This window comes from Centroberyx gerrardi, chromosome 2 (assembly GCF_048128805.1).
Source record: "Centroberyx gerrardi isolate f3 chromosome 2, fCenGer3.hap1.cur.20231027, whole genome shotgun sequence".
Taxonomy (NCBI): Eukaryota; Metazoa; Chordata; class Actinopteri; order Beryciformes; family Berycidae; genus Centroberyx; species Centroberyx gerrardi.
In genome coordinates this window covers 12,974,754-12,992,182 of record NC_135998.1, presented here as the reverse complement: position 1 = coordinate 12,992,182, position 17,429 = coordinate 12,974,754, and the positions used below count along the sequence as shown (strand labels likewise).

General features: G+C 41.3%; 1 protein-coding gene across 1 annotated transcript in view; it reads left to right on the top strand.

The window, feature by feature from the left end:
* The window catches only part of nsmfa (NMDA receptor synaptonuclear signaling and neuronal migration factor a), a 41,745-nt gene extending 28,609 nt beyond the window's left edge, over positions 1–13,136 (top strand). The window contains 9 exon segments of the mRNA XM_078288714.1: positions 627–716; positions 3,370–3,500; positions 4,133–4,216; positions 4,426–4,459; positions 6,603–6,673; positions 7,243–7,322; positions 7,875–7,977; positions 11,103–11,178; positions 13,039–13,136. Of these exon segments, the coding sequence (XP_078144840.1) occupies positions 627–716; positions 3,370–3,500; positions 4,133–4,216; positions 4,426–4,459; positions 6,603–6,673; positions 7,243–7,322; positions 7,875–7,977; positions 11,103–11,178; positions 13,039–13,136 (767 nt within the window).
* The last annotated feature ends 4,293 nt before the right edge of the window (positions 13,137–17,429 follow it).

The window sequence follows — 17,429 nt, the reverse complement described above, 5'->3', positions numbered from 1 at the left end:
GCTATAAGTGGAGAGAATTTGTTTTTTCTGGGACACTGTGGTGTTATTACCGTAATGTTATCATTGCCGTATCTGATGTCTGTCCTACAAATTGTTGCCTGTCAAGAATGTGGGGTAGTCCATGAAAGCAAGTATAATGTTATGATTAATGGTGTCAAACATTGTTGATAAGTCTAAAAATATTACAAGAGCATACTGATTACAAAGCAGAGTGGTGTTCATACTGATGTTCATACAGAATCGTTCAGATGCTTCAGAATACTGTTGTACACAAAAATGTAACCTTTGAAAAGCATGGGAGGACAGAAATAGGGCTCATACTTTCCAACATTCTAGTGTGTGTTTGTGTGTGTGTGTGTGTGTGTGTGTGTGTGTTGTGTACACGTGTCTGAGTGTCTGTGGGCATGTTTATTTGTGGGTTTGGATGGGCGTGCATTTGTTTGTGAGTGTGTGTGTGTAAGTGTGCTGGGAGGGGTCGGGGGTGCTGTGTATGTATATCTGTGCATCTGCCTTTGCACTAGTGTGTTATGGGTGGTGTGTGTAGCTACACAGGACGCAGCCAATGTGTGTGCTTGTCAGTGTGTATGGAGTGTGTGTGTGTGACTATCTCTCCCCGCCTGCACTAGCATTCGCTGAGCGTAGATCGAAGAGTTTCAGCCGTTCCTGGAGCGACCCCACCCCTGTCAAGACTGACTGTCCTCATGACCCCAGAGACAGTGAGTTAACACAGAGTCACACACGTGCACAGACACACACACACAAACACACGCACGCACACGCACACACCCATACAGACACAGACACACACAGTTCCCTACAAATGCAAACACTCATGCCATCTAGGAAGAATATAGTAATATGATGTAAGTCTCAAGTCGTGTTTCCACAGAGCATCTAACCCGGGGAAAAGGCGGAGCAGACCTGGTGTCAGTTTGTATGTAAATATCAAGCCGGAGAAAAGGTTAAAATAACCCGGTTGTGATCCAACCCACCACCAAGGAGAAAAGCTGGAGAAAAGCCCAACCTGACCTGTTATGTGTTCTGCGTAAATGAAGGCCAGAGAATAGCAGGAACACATACCATGGTAACCATGGTAACCATCGCACGCCATGCCACCAGCGTTCCATCACCTGTGTTTAAGGTGCGCGTGGAAGCTATGGGGGGGCTATCAGCGGGAAACTGTGGCAATCAATCAACTGCCGTCTACTTGAGATGAGGAAGAACCGCAAAAAATCAAAGCTCGGTTAATGGAGACTTTGTTTCAGTTCCAAGCAGGCAAAACTACAGATATTAACGGAAACAACTTGAATCTACCGGATGTATAAACGGCCTAGTTTTGAAACGATATCACACAATAATCATCCATATAGGGGCGTCTGGTGGCTCAGTGGTCCAAAGGGTAATTTATGTTTCTGCGTCGAACTTATGCCTATGCTTATCTATGCTTACATGCACCTCTCCAAAAATGTAACCTCCTCCTCACCCCACTCTCTCTCCCAATCTTTCCTATCTATCTCCAATTTCCACTATCTAATAAAGTTGCATGACACAGTGGTTCCTGCTGATCCCCCTCCCACAGTGTAAAGATGATACCGGGAAAAAAGGTGGATAAAGAGCACTTGTGGAAATTGAACATGATTAATTCTATCCCGGCTCTGCTGCTGCTTTTTTTAGCTGTGTAACGATATATTCAGCTGCAGTAATACACTTCAGCTGACATTTTGTCATCAGGGTCTGTGACTTGTTATGGCTGAACTGAAATGCAGTAAGAGGCGATCAATGCGTGAGGCGATCAATGCAGGTTTTGGCAGATCACGGGTACCCCTAGCACTCCAATATACACAACACACAGAAACACAAAACAATACCTATATACACACCTCTGTAAGTAAAACACACACACACAGACGCACGCAAACACACACGCGCAAACTGACTGTCTCTGCTGTTGACTGACCCTGTCTGTCTGTCTCCCTATGACCGTGGGTCTTTCTTCAACTTTGTGATGCTCTCTCTTTCTGTGAGTATATGTCTTTCAAAATGGAGTGTGTGTCTCAGTCTGAGTGTGTTAGCTCGTATGAGTGTGTGTGTGTGTGTGTAAGGGTTACTGTCTAAAGGCCAGGTTTGAATATGAGAATCAACGCACACTGTTTGACTGTTTGCATGTGCTGTTTGTCTGTGTCGTCTCTAGTCTGATTTTGAATATCTGTGTTTTTATGTTTTCCTCCACCCCCATCTTCAGTGTCTTTGTGTTTCAGAGAGTGTGGTGAGAGATTAATGAACTGTTGATGACAATCAAATTGTATGGTTTGTGCTTTATTTTCCCTGTTTCCCGAGGGAAAGATAAATGTATTAGTCTCTTGAAGAGTGACGTTAATTGTTGATCTTGCTTGTCATCTTCCCTCTTCTTTCAAATGTCTCTTCCTTCCTTTTTCAAACTGCACTCTTTTCCCTTTTCCTTTCTCTATTAGACTATTAGTCATTCTAACTATTAGTCTTTCTCTACTACAAAAGATGGTTCTTTAGAGTTGTTGTTTTTTTTACTAGATGCTTTTTAGAACATTTTGACAAACAGTTTGAACCCCTGAATTGTTCTTCACTGCTATCTGTAGAGCCACTGGTGGTTCAATATAAAACCAAATGGTTCTTCAGTGGTTCTCTAGTCATTCATGGTCCTGTAATGGTACCATAAAGAGCCATTAATGGTCTTTGTGATAAAGTAATAGTTCCACTTAGAACCATTATTGGTTCTATATGCATCTGCCATAATCCTTTAATGGTTCTTTGATAGTTCTTAACTCCAAAAGAAAGATATAACTTTGATATTTTGGTTGAAGCATCTGTCTGTCTTATAACTCCCAATATTGAGGACCAAACAACTGTCTTCATCATAGTTGAATTGTTTCCAGTGATGAAGAATAAACTGCTATTTAGTTCTAAATGGTGCTATATGTTACTATGTGATGATCATTTTGTATAATGCCTTAAAAAGATTATTTATAGCACCAAAAGCAGTTCAAGAGTCAAAGAAAGTCCTCAGTTGGGTTTTCATAGCTCTTGTTAGCTGATGTTGCCCTTTGTCCTTCCCTATCAGTCATCCTTTCTTTCTCCTTCTGCCTGCTGTCTCTTCCTTTCCCTGTTCCATCTGTCATTTCTTTGGTCACAGCCCCATTCACAACCCCATCATTTTTTTTCTCTCTCCTCCACTCTCCCCATCTCCTTCTATCTCCACTCCCTGCCACCTCCTTCCCTTTGCCTCCTTCTCTCACTCCCAGACTTTCGTTCTATCTCACCTTCCTTACGCCCACCTTCGCTGAACCCCCAATTTTCTCAAGTCGTTCTCCTCACCAGTGTTTTACCCTCTTCCAGGCGGGGACCTGCAGGCCTCCTGTGGCACCCTGGACGAAGGAGGGCTTGATGACACCCTGGACTGGGAGGAGGAGAGAGAGATGGAGAGGCTGGCCTGTGAGGGAGATGACTTTATACCTCCCAAAATCATGGTAAGAGATCAGCAGTGTAATGTTCTGCAGATTATTTAATTGCTTGTTCATGTATAAACTCATATAATTTGCTCATGAGTTAGTTTAGAGTGCGTGAGTGCAAATGATTATACAGTAACTCTAATTCGTAATTATCACATTTATTTTGTGTGTGCTCTATCTGAATGGATTTTACCATGTTTTATCCATATATATGAATCAGAAATTCATGAAAAATGGCTGTTTTATATTAGAAGTTTTTCATATTTAAAATAGTATGAATCAGAAAATGGTTATTTTAAGATTATGTATTGATGACTGGACTGATCTAACATGTATTTAATCTCAGCACTGTAAGATCGCATGCAGGTGTTCACTATCACAGCACTGTGTAAATAATGCATGTGCAGTTGAACATTGCCCTGCAGGCATTGGTTTGCGATGGAGCATGCTTTACTGTAGATGCATTTAAATGTCTCCTCTCCTCTCCTCTCCTTAAATTTCTATTAACCTCTGCTTTCCTCTCTTGTCTTTTTCTCCTGTTTTCTCTCTCCTTTCCTCCCTTTTTCTTCTCCTCCCTTTCCTCTCATTTCATCACCCAATCTTTCCTCCCCCTCCTCTCTTCCTCCTTCCCATCTATCCCTCACCTTTAGCTGATCTCTTCTAAAGTCCCTAAGGCGGAGTACGTTCCCACTATAATCCGCAGGGATGACCCATCCATCATCCCCATTCTCTATGTGAGTCGAACACACACTAACACACACAAACGCGCTGCGTGCACACACAATTGCATGTGCACATGCCACGCATACAATTACACAGCATTCTCTGCACTGATAAAGACTGATGTTTTTACATGTTTCATATTTGCTATATTGCAGTGTAGATTATTCCATTTGATAATGTTAAATTATTACATTTTAACTGGATATCTATTTGTCCTCAGGACCATGAACATGCCACTTTTGATGATATTCTGGGTAAGTAAACTAGGCTGTGTATGTTAGTGTGTGCCTTTTTTACCTGTTTTAATGAGACCAGTGTTGAATTTGGTTCTAATAATAAATTGAATAAAATAAGATTTACATAAAACAATAGAAAACACAAATAAGAAAAAAGAAGAAAAAAGAAAACAAATGGTAATGAGACAAGAAGCGAATGCACCACTAATGTCCAGCCAATGCAAGTCATCTCATAGGCAAAGTAATACAAAATAAATAGAAATAACAAGTAATAAAAGAGATGCACTGAATCAAAGCCAATACACGTTGACCCTTAACAATAGAGATACTAATACAAAAAGAGCAGTTTACATAAAAGCCTGTCTGTAACAGTGTGTTTTTAGAAGTGATTTAAAAGGTGAAACTGATTCTGCCAGCCTTACCTCCTCAGGCAGGTAAGGCTGCCTGAGGAGGTTTTTTTCCACCCGCGACCACCCGATCCGACACATGCACATCCGAACCTGCCCGACCCGTTTTCATACACGTAAAACAACGACCCGAACCCGATCTGCAACCCGGAAAAAAAAAGATTCAGGAGGCCAGGTAATTTTCCAAAGACTTGTGTAACTAAGGTAGCCTAATATACGGAAGAGGATTAGGGCCACGTGTGAAAAATTTATTTGAGTTCTGAGTTTAAAGTCAGAATTCTGAGAATAAAGTCAGAATTCAGAGTTTAAAGTCAGAATTCTGAGAATAAAGTCAGAATTCTGACTTTAAACTCAGAATTCTGAGAATAAAGTCAGATTCTGAGAATAAAGTCAATTTCGGTTTTGGATTGACCCGCGCATCACTACCAGGGGCTATATCGCTATATGGCCCACTGGTAGTCTGTGACAGTGTCTATGTCTGCAGACAGCCTGCCTTCTGCCTGGAGTTTCTTATTTCTGAATGTTCGGGACGTTTCTGGGTGTCAACCTTTTGGTAGTGGGTGTGTCTGCCTAAAACCAAAACCACTGCTAAATCGTTTTATATCTAAAAGCCACGCTGGATACAGTAGCGGTCCTGAACTCTAACACAGAGTAACTGGAGTTCTGGTCAGAGTTGGTGAGTGTTGTGAGCTGGCAGCTAGCTACAGTTGTTAGCATAGCTTCTTTGTAGTAGAAAAGCTGATAGCTAAGCTAACCAGCACCTACCTGTCCAACAGAAAACAGGCCAACTCCGCTCTTCATCCCCATCCTCTCCTTCAATACTCGCCAACAGGTGAAAGCCAACCCCAGGTTCACTCTCGTTTTGGACTTTTCTTTACAGGTTTTTACTGTTCTGGCAACCGCAGGGAGGAGTGGTTGTGCTTACAAGCCGCAACCAGCAAAATCCTACTCAGTATGCCTTTAAAATGAACTCAAATCTAACTGGTAACCAGTCTGGGTAATATTGTCTCTTTGTTTGCCACCAGTTAAAATCCTAGCAGCAGCATATTGAACAAGCTGGGGATGCGAGAGTGATTTTTGACTGAGGCAAGTAAAGAGAGAGTTGGAGTCGTCTAAAGGAGATGAAATAAAACCGTGAATTACTTTCTCTGAATTGGCGGGAGATAAAAAGTTACTTTACTACTGTATTTGAAATTGGTTCAGTTCTGAAATGGATCTACTACCGCTCAACATAATGGAACCACTTAAATGGTCCCAAGAGTTCCCCAGATACTACAAATAATGAATTCTGCTTTATCACATGCAGAATTCATCATTTGTGGTATCTGGGGAACTCTTAGGGCCAGATACCACAAATAATTCTGCATGGGATAAAGCTCACACTCAAAGTAATTGAAAGGATTTCAATGAATAATTTACTTGTATCTGGATTTTATGTTTCCATTTCATTCATTAACCTGTAGATATTTCTTAGTTTGCCGTGAGACACTGAAGTACACACTTCTGAATTAGATTTAAACTAGAACTCACTGTTCCTTTTACTTGGTGTCTCTGCTCTGACTGCCGTTACACGTACTTACATGTACTTGTACCCTACAGAGATTCCCTTTTGTTCACTGTCTATTTCTCCTTCTGCCTTCACACTCTCCTTTTCATTTGTCTCTGTTCTCATTCCCGTCTGTCTATCTCTTGTATTCTCTCTCTCTCTCTTTCTCTGTTGTTCTCATCAATCCTATTCTTTGTCTCTTTCACAGAAGAAATAGAGAAGAAGCTTACAGCTTACAGGAGAGGCAGCAAGTTTTGGAGGATGCTCATCTTCTGTCAGGTGAGGAACGAGAAGGAGAGAAAGACAGAGAAGAAGGAAAAAAAGAAAAAATATAATTATGCGAGGAATGAGTGAGTCAAACAGCAGTTTAAACATTTGAGTCAGGTCTTGAAGATATTGCTTTCTGTGTAGGTTTGTGGGTTTTACTGGTTAACCTCTATCCCACACTGTATATGCATTATATTCATGAAGAGGCTTATACAATAGCAACTCTGCCATATGGGTACTTCTAATATATTGAGTTTCTGCAGGAAAGCATCTATGCTAAGCAGTGGAAATGAAGTAGAAACAAGTGGATGCAGAGAGAATGAGAGGGAGCATAACATAAATCTGTGTTTTGGTTTGAGTGTGTTGATGTAACACAAGGATAGGACAGGGTTATGTATCCAAAAGTACACTGCAGTAGAGTATTCCCCAAGTTACCTGCTAGTATTCAGACTGAATGATGTAACTCCCCTCGGAATGCCGAGCTCTTAATTAAGAAGAGGCAAATTAGTGGTTACGAGAGTATTCATCTGTGCCATTCTTGTCTCTGTGTGTGTGTGTGTGTGTGTGTGTGTGTGTCTTAGGGAGGCCCAGGTCATCTATACTTACTGAAGAATAAAGTGGCAACCTTCGCTAAGGTGGAGAAGGAGGAAGACATGAGCCAGTGAGTTAATGTGCTACAGCGATTTCAGTACTTAAATGTTTTCCTATGCTCTGGGATCATTTCAGTTTAGTGAATATTCGCTACTGTCTCCCACAACTACAAAAAAGAGAGAAGAGATAATGTGATATCATGACAATGCACATCTTGACTGAGGATGCATTAGAAATGGTGGAAAAGGCGACAGAGAACAACCAGGAACATTTTCTTTGGCTATTGGCACATTCGTGGTTCAAACTGGTTTTCACCGCAATCCTGACAAAGGAGCAGCAGCAGGTTGTACATCTGGATGATGTCACACATTAGACTTGGGATGAAGTTGTTCCCCCTTACAAATATTGAGGGATAGTGGATGTGGAATGTTATATTGATAGGTAATATCCTTTAATTGGGAACTAGGTTTGTTTAGTGGTTAGAGAAACAGCATCTGACCTGCCGAAGTGTCCTGGAGAAAGAGACTGAATCCTGACTGCAGAGACACTGTTCTGTAATTTCCCTATGGGGATCAATGAAGAATTTTATTATCAAAACACCTTCACTAATGTCTTTGTCCAGGTTCTGGAGGAGGCTCAGTCGCTTTATGAGTAAAGTCAACCCAGAACCCAACCTCATCCACATAATGGGATGCTATGTCCTGGGAAACCCCAATGGAGAGAAGGTATACACACAGAAATACACACACACGCACACACACAAACATTAGCTCATTGTTTCCTTTACCCTCGTTCCAGGTTTTCACCAGACAGGACTGAAAGCAGGAGCAGCAGCAGCATTACATATTAAATTAGCACAGAAAAGTCATGTCAGACAGTTAGAAGCTTTAAGATAATAATTTTGCTCAGCTTGGTAACTTTGCTTTTCAGCTGTGTGATGCACATTGCAGGTTTTGCTCACTAATGAAACACATTTGTTTTTAATGTAACACAGTTCACTGCTGCTGCTGATCCACTCACATTAGATATTTGCAGGGACAGGTTTAATGTCAGATATATTTCATAAACAGATGTGTTTAATTAGGGGTTAATTTGTGTGTCAGCAATCTTGGATCATACTAATTTATTACAAAAAACACTTAATTGTTTTTATTTGTTATTGGCTGACTTTGTTCCTGCACTATTGATTTGCATGTTCATGAGTGTGAGATGTACGCCTACTGAAACCCACAACTGAGCACAGGATCTTCTTCTATAATAAGTTGTTTATTATAATTACTGCAAATATTTTTTGTCACTCAAACCTTTGTAGGTGATTATTAACATGATAGTTTTCTGTGATACGATAGAAAAATAACAAGCATGTGCCTCTCTATGCCTTCAGTACATGTACACAAATGTAGATGCAGACACATGCTTTCACACAAGGCCCCTCTCTCTCTCTCTCTCTCTCTCTCTCTCTCTCTCTCTCTCTCTCTCTCTCTCTCTCTCTCTCTCTCTCTCTCTCTCTCTCTCTCTCTCTCTCTCTCTCTCTCTCTCTCTCTCTCCCCTCCCTTCCCATCTCTTTTCCTACCTGCATGACTATTATCTCATTCTGAGTAATGTCTCTGAATATAGCAGAGGAGCACAGAGGCTAAGTGGCTGTAACAGGGGATATGATGCTACACCTTTCTCCACTTAAGACAGGCACACACACACACGCACACACGCACACACACACACACACACACACACACACACACACGCACACACGCACACACACACACACACACACACACACACACACGCACACACATACAGACAGACACACACTGCACCCAGGGGGGCTTGTCTGACCTAGCTGTGTCTGTTCCAGTCATGTCTGCCAAAGTGCCTGGTTACATAAAGCGGAGCTCTCTGAGGTTGATTGACAGTCTGGCAGTCTGCAGAGCAAACCGCACATAAAAGATACCTCCACCCCTAAAGTTAGATATACACAATACACATACAATTGGTGTCCTTCAGAGACTTTAAATCCAAAAAGTAATCTTGGTTGGTCTCATGAGACTATTCATTTTCTTAGAATTTAAAATGCATTTTTTCAGTGGTTTGGCTTGGTGCCAAAATCCCAAGGTGCCATTTTCTACATGAGCGGGTCAATGTCAACTGTCAGTTACAGTACTGTCAGAAAAGGAACTAATGAGAAATACTCACATTTTGTTTGTTCTTGCATACATGCATTTTTTGTGGGATGTTAGCAAAGGCTACTAATTTTTAGATATTGGAGGACTAAATTACTTTTTTAATGACTGATTTAACTTATCTGGGTTAATGCAACCCCACATTGAAGGGATATAAATTTTGCAAGCTGCCAGCCTGTTGCTATAGTACTTTTCACTCTGGGCCAGAGCAAATTTGTTCTCCCAAGCCAGAATTTGAATGGAGTCTGACAGCAATGGCAGTCAGCTTGATTTGGCAGGCTAGGACCCCAAATCCCTGTTGGACCCCTTCCTATACAAAACGTTTAAACACTGCCTCATTAAAATAACAGACATGACTTCAGTTCATTACAGCCAGGAAATCATTTTAAATAGCATAGTACTTGCAGGGCCAAGGTTTCTTGGCCCTGCAAGCAATCCAAATATGCCACCAACCTTTTGAGCCATATATCTTAATATACACCTACAGACGTGTGCATGCCCTGTCTGTGTGGATTTTGCATATTCTCTCCTTGTTCGTGTGGGTTTCCTCCAAGAATCCCCATCACCGAAGCATCACATCACCAAAGCTTGTTAAGTTTGAGCAGGTCAGAGAGGCAGTCTGACCCCGTCTTCGAGCCGTCTCAAACATGTTTGATTTTGTCAGCACAAAATCTGCACCGCTCTTGTAGTGTGAGATATGTAAAGACAAGTTTTGAGAACGGTGAGCAGCAATAACCAATCAGAGCTTGCAAGGAACAATGCGCGAGAGGCGGAAACTACAAGATAACACAGTATTTGAGCTTTAAATTTTATCTCTCTAGAATTTATCTATCTATCTATTTATCTATCTATATCAGCTCTCTGCTGTCAGACAACCTATGCTGCCTCCCCATTCTCTCCTCCAAACTGGGCATGTAGCCCTTTTTTCTTCTTTTTCAAATGAGTGCAAACACAGTAAGTGCTGAAAGCTGTTCTTCCTTCTCGAGCTCCATTTTAGCATCGTCAGGTGAAAAAGAGACAGCATGGTATCGAGATCCCTCGTGACTAAATCCAAGTAAGGAATCTTGTAATATGTGACCCCCTGTCTGTGCCACATCATTTACTGTGCGCACCACTACTGTATGTGAGCGAGACAAGAAACTACAGTAAAGGAGGTTGTTTAATGTGAGTGGTACAGCGATCTTAGGTTTTTCACAGTCATGCAGTTTGCGCTCAACATTAAATTTCTGACTGACTGATCGCCAAAACACTCACAGTTCTACAAATGTGAGCTGTCAGCGAGCATCCCAGATCCTTCCAATTTACAGCTCGGCTCATTCTTTGCTCATTCTCACAGTCGGATATGAAAGGACCGGGCTCCTGCTGTGAGCCTGTGAGAAGCTAATGTTGCACCATATTGTGAAAAGACAGAGAGCGGGGATGGAGAGGAGCAGGCAAACTGAATGCCTCTGCAACTTGTCCTTTCATCTAATTTCTGTCCTCCTTGTTACCTGGCCAGGATGAATGTGCATCTCTCTGTGGCAGGAATAAGCTGGATTCATTGCCGTCCTGTGTATGTGTGTGTGTGTGTGTGTGTGTGTGCATGTCGGAAGACCCAGGCTCCCCTGCTGAGAGTGTGTCCGAGTGCAGTAGGATTAATTGGTGTGCGTTTTCTTATCTCGGTCCAACAGCTGTTCCAGAAACTGAAGAATCTGATGAGGCCTTATTCTGTCGAGTTCGAGTCACCGCTGGAGCTGTCTGCACAGGGTGGGTCTCAACAAACATACACACACACATGCACACAGTGTACACACTCAAACATACAGTACACAGTGATGCAGACACACAGCCGTATACATAGTGAATCGCACACATACTGTGACGGAGACATGAAGACCAAGTGACGCAGAAAAATCCATATGTCAAGCATCAACTTCTAGAGGGAGAAATTATTGAAGCATCTGTTCCCTTAATTAAAAATGTCATTATCTCAACTGTCTCTGTCTCATATCCCTTGTCTCCCTCTCCCTTTATTTATGTTCATCCCCTTCTGCTTCTCTCTCTCTCTCTCTCTCTCTCGCTCTCTTTCTCTATTTGGGTGAATGTGAATTTTGGTGTGAATTTGGTTCTTTGATGCAAAAGTTCTGGGTGTTAAAATGCAAGATAATGACTCCCAATACTGTTCAGACCTCAGACAGTTTCCAGTTTCTGCCCGCCTTCTCTTACCCACCACACAGGAGAAAGCACAAAAACCTTTTTCACAGCAAAACATCACAAAAGCTGCAGGGTTTGATGGATTCTCACCTAGAACCCTCAGACATACTACTTTAACTACTGCTTCAACTTATCCGCTATCGTTCATGTGTATAAATTGGGGGTGGTCAGTGCAGTCTTTGCAATACAATGAAGTCACCACTTCCACAGCCTACACTTAATCCAGGAGCAACTGGACACCTGTGTCTGCTATACCAGGATCCTGTTTATGGACTTCAGCTCACCATCACATTGCCATCAGTCTGTGAGTTATTAACAGACTTCCTGATAGATTGAGACTCTACGTGTTTTACCCCGTCACTTTGATCAAAAGCTGTGCAGAGAAATGTACCCCTGCAGCTCTGATGGGACTTATCTCCAACAATGATGAATCCATTCACAGGAAAGAGGTAGACCAAGTCATGTCTGGCTGTAAGGTCTATAATCTGGAGCTGAATACACTCTGTAGAGATGAGGATTAATTTCCAAAGGAATCCACCTGCTCATCACCCTGTGGAAATCAATGCCCAAACTGTGAACTCAGATCAGTTACTGAGTCCACCATTGCTAACACACTCAAATGACACTATAACAGTACTTAATCAAAACAGAGGATGTTTATCTAGTTTCTGCCAAACAAGCTCAATCACATTCTGGTTCAGCTCCACCTCTCCCTGGTCGGAGGACGAGCTGAATCAGTGACTGGCTGTCAGCTCCCCTTCATGAAGGAATTGTGTTTATCTGGACAAAGAAAGGGGCAGGGAGCATTTCCATCACCCCTGCACACTCAGGCAACCATCTGCACAGAAAGCTTTCTTCTCAAGAGTGGTCACCCTACTCAACCAGCCCGACTAAGACCCCTGCACACCCACATAATATATGGAGTCCTCTTCACCACCCCAAAGAAACTGTCTGTAAACCTGCTACTGTTACTGTTTAACATGCCATTTATTATTAATCAAGCATTATTTGAACCATCTTTCACTACTCGCAATGTCTGGGCACACCACACTACTTTTCAGAGTCAGGAATTATGTCCATGTTCCATAATACTTAAAGGTTATTTCATGCATATTATGCTTTTCAGTATACTTCATACTACATGCATGGTAATGCTTTTCTACAGCTGCAACCACACTGCATTTCATGATTCCTGAACTCATACAGTGACTGAATGTTGAAATATTTTTAGTGTTATTATGTATAGTCTACTATATTATGCCTTTCTCTGTCTCCTTGGGATCCTGTTGTTTTCATATGTGTACCAACGGCACCAAGACAAATTCCCATACATTTATTATTCTTGGGTAATGAAGTCATTCTGATTCTTAAATGCGTGATTCAAACATTTCCTCTCTCATTTTATCAATTCAGGCAAAGAAATGATCGAGATGTACTTTGACTTCCGCCTCTACCGACTTTGGAAGACACGCCAGCACTCCAAACTCTTGGACTATGAGGATCTGTTGTGACGGGGGAACCTGGCTAACGGTACAGCGGAGCCCTCCGGAGCCGGGAGGAACCTCTTAAAACTGATCGATTGACTGATCGTTGCTCGACTGTACTGCTCAACCAATCCCCCAATGTAAAGACCAATCACACCTGCTTTCATCCTGGAGAAGACGGGGAGAGGAGGACAAGAAGGAGGGTAGGATGGATAGAGGACTAGAGTAGAGGAGGAGAAGTAGGAGGAGAACAAGGAGGCCGACAGCAAATTATATTATGCTGTGCCTCACATATTATTCATTTCTACTCTTCCTCATTTCCAGTGCAAAGGTCAAAAGCTAAAGCAAGAAACGATGGAATCAAATGGGGATGAATGGGAAGAATGAGGGGAAAAAGCAGGGACAAATGGATTATAAACACGATAAAGTCTCTAAATCTCTCTGCCTCTTGAGTTTGAAAGAAAAGGGAGAATCAAAAATTGAAATAATGTAAAAAAACAAAACAAAAAAAAACTGTTAAATCTCTGTTGGAAGGACATTTTTGAGGCTGATATGCTTCAGAAAACACTGAAACTCATGCTGTCATGATATTGTTTGGACTGGACCTCTCAGATAACCGCAGACCCAGGACATATGCATAGATATAAATCCATATCTAGATGTGTGTATATATCACATGAATATATAGCATAGCTTTAGTCATGCAAATAATACTCTATATGAGAATAATGATACATCATTTATTTTTGATGTGTGTTGTTGTGCAGTTTCATATGGAAATACTTTTGAATAACTCAGGTTTTAGCCATGAAGTAATTAATCTGTTTGTCGGGTCTATTCTATCAGATATTGTAATCTTCATCGCCATCGCTTGGGATGAATGTATTATTTCTCCAGAAACTTATCTTCGATTTGAGGAGTTGAGCTTCATGTTTTGGTAAAAAAAAAAAAAAAAAAAGAAGAAAAAAAAGAAAAATGTACAGTGTGCTGATATAGTGTGTGTGTGTGTGTGTGTGTGTGCACGTATGTGTGTGTGTGCGTCTGTCATGCTTGCATACAGTAGATGCAGGTGTGTTATTTGTGTATTTTCTGTTTCTGCTCCTCTGTTAAGCTCAACAATTGTGTTCATCACCTCTAAAAATGATCTTTCTCTCACTCTGTCCCTCTTCCCTCTCTCTCTCTCTCTCTCCCTGTCACACACACAAAGATACTCTAGTGTGACTCGTGATGTCAAGACAGATGTAACAGCCAGCCAACTGTCCCAGCCCCCGTTCTGTAGGAGTTGCCCTGTTGATCCCTCCTGCTCTCTGCGTCAGAGGTGAGGCCACCTAACTGGCCCCTGTCAAAAGCGCTGGCTGGTCTCACTCTCTAGACACTCTTGGTTTCCCGCATGGCAGCCAAACGAGCTCCGCCACCTCTCACTCCGCTGGGCTGGGATCCAGTCAGAAAATCGGAGCTCTATGAATTAAACTGATTTTAAGCAAGCTATTAAGCAGACATCTGCTGTCCCTGCCAGGTGTCAGCTAGTTATGGGCCAGAAATATGCACAGAGAGCGTGTGTGTGTGTGTGTTTATGTGTGTGTGTGTGTATGTGTGCATGTGTGTCTGAGACCATCACACCACCTGAGTGCATGTGAAGTGTCACAAACAGCTCAACCGTGGTCAAATCTGGAGACTGAGAGAGCAGCTGCTGAGCTTACTGCTGGACAGCGATCAGAAACAACATGTGCATACACACACACACACACACACACACACACACACACACACACACACACACATACAGACGCATATACACACAAACACACACACACTCACAGAACATATGCTCTTCAAGCCAAGATATTCTATATCTGTGTACGGTAAATGCTTTTCCATTTCCATTCCCTTTTCATCTTCTGCGTGGATGTGTTGACATTTGGAGCATTGTGTGAGGTTTTTTTGGGGTTGAAGTCAGCCACTCTCACTCGAGTGCCCTCCGTCTCCCATCTTGTAGTAACTGAGTGATTGAACTTCAGTTCTTTGTATATCCTTGCCCTCTCTCTGACACCGCAATGCTGGCCTACAGTTTGTCCGGCACAGACAGCTGAGCCTGAGTCACACAGTATCTGTTTTCACTGCAGCTTTAAATTCAATAGTAGTGGAGCCTGTCGTATTATTAACCCATTTCAAAGGATAATTCCAGCGTGACTTGAGTTTTTACTCAGTTTTTACATTTTCCATCTCTTTAATGTTAATTGTGATAGTTTCTACATGCATGTGGCACTATTACAGATAGTTTTAAATCAGTTTTGCCATAGCGCTCGGGCTCATTCACTCCCAGACAATTCCAAATGGATGAGAGGCCGCCAGTCCCTTTTTGAAAGGTTGCATCAGAATGCTAATATCAAGTTATATTCATATTAATGCGCGCATTCGGGAACACCGTGAGAGCCGAGATGAGACAGGAGGGGGCATCTTACTTCTGCTTTCTATTTCTGCTTCCCTGACTTCCGTGTTTTTCTCTCCACAAGAAAAGTTTCAACCAATAGCTAATCATGACCCATTCAAGCCAACAGACAAACCAAAGCAAGGCGCTTCTGCTAGCTATAGTCCATAAATTTAAACTGAAAATAAAGCTTCATTTTACACAATTACAGCTTAAAATTGTTGCCCTCTTTTTGACTGGGAGTACCTTGTAATATTTTGATAGCCTTTATTTCAAAATATTTACTTTTAAAAACAACTAAGATTTGGGAAAAATAACAAATATCTCATAATGTGATAAAATCACTGGAAAACAATCTACAGTGATGTAAATGAGCATAAACTCCAATCACGCTGGATTTTTATTAATCTTACCCTACCATAATTTTAAGATCACAAACATGGACATTGATTAATGTTATGCAAAGCAGGGATGGGATCAATTCACTCAATTCAGGAAGTGTTTTTTTCTTTTAAATAGAAAATTGTACATTTTTTGCTATAGAAAAGATTCTCATATCCAGTCTATAAAGAAATGACTGGCAATAAATGCTCTATCAGTAGTAAGTGAAGTGTAGTTTCAATTTATATATTGGGCTGAAAGTGAATTGACCCAAACCCTGATGTGAAGAGCACTCTGACTCAGGAGTTGGAGATTTCTTCTTCTTCTTTTTCCCCAAAAAAGTATTTCACCGGAAATCTAATTAAAGATGCAAAAGTATTTTTGTCTCTAGCAATCTGTGTTGGATTATTCACTTTTTTGGTCTTGTTTGACATATTTGAAAAATCTTAAACGAAAAAAAAAAAAAAACATTTGGAAGGGCAATGTGTATTTTTCTGTTGAAGATGATGATTTTCCTCTATTAATTTAATCCACTGGAAAAGAGCTCAGCTCTGAGCACCTACAGCAAGAACTGTAGCTCTGAATCTGACCTTTTTGATGAAAATGATTTGTGTAAAAGAGTTCAGGAGAAAGACAAGGGGCTATATGAAAAGACATAATGATGTCACTTATTTGAAACTCTTGAACCATTATGGGCTTTAACGGCAGAAACAGTTTGATGGGACACCACTTAAAGGAAAACAAAAGATTAAAAAGTATGTTTCTGCTCATCTCTCTCTCTATAATGACTTTCTCTCCCAGTTATCCAGAGGAATATAGAGACATACCACAACTCTCTGTACTACATAACTGGAGCCGAGACTGTTCAAGGTTCTGCACCCACGACCCTGCCTCATTTCTAACAGTGTTGTGAAATCAATTTGAGTGTAACGACTTGATAAAAACCCAACAACTGCTCACCCAAGGGAATGTTTCCATAGGGAGGGGGATGTGTCTTATGATGCATGAGGTTTTGGAAAATACACGTTACCTTGTATCCTTGATCAGAACAATCAGGCATGGGGTTAGCATATGTTGGAAAAACAAAATTTCACTTGCAACTGATACACAACTCCAGTTTAAAAAGATTGATTAAATGTTAATTTACGAGTGGATTTTATTGCCACAGGAGGGCTATATGAGGAAAGCTCATGATCTGTGCATTCGATAGTCCATTTACTGGTGGAACTGTGTGGTTTTACAGGAGGGCTTTACGACATGTACATAATTTTCTTTGCATTGCCTTTAGGCTTGTTTTTCTTTGACTGCAGGAAAATATCCAAACGCTGTTGATAAACTATAAGCCATCAAAGACATGCGGATGGGGGAGTGTGTGCAATGTGATAATTGTTTTCTTTTTTTTCAAGCACTCCACCGATTGTCAGTGTTTTTTTATGAATTAGGTAACTGTAGTTACAAACAATAAAACTGAGTCTCTTGAGTAAATCTCTGTTGGTGGTAAATGTTGGCTA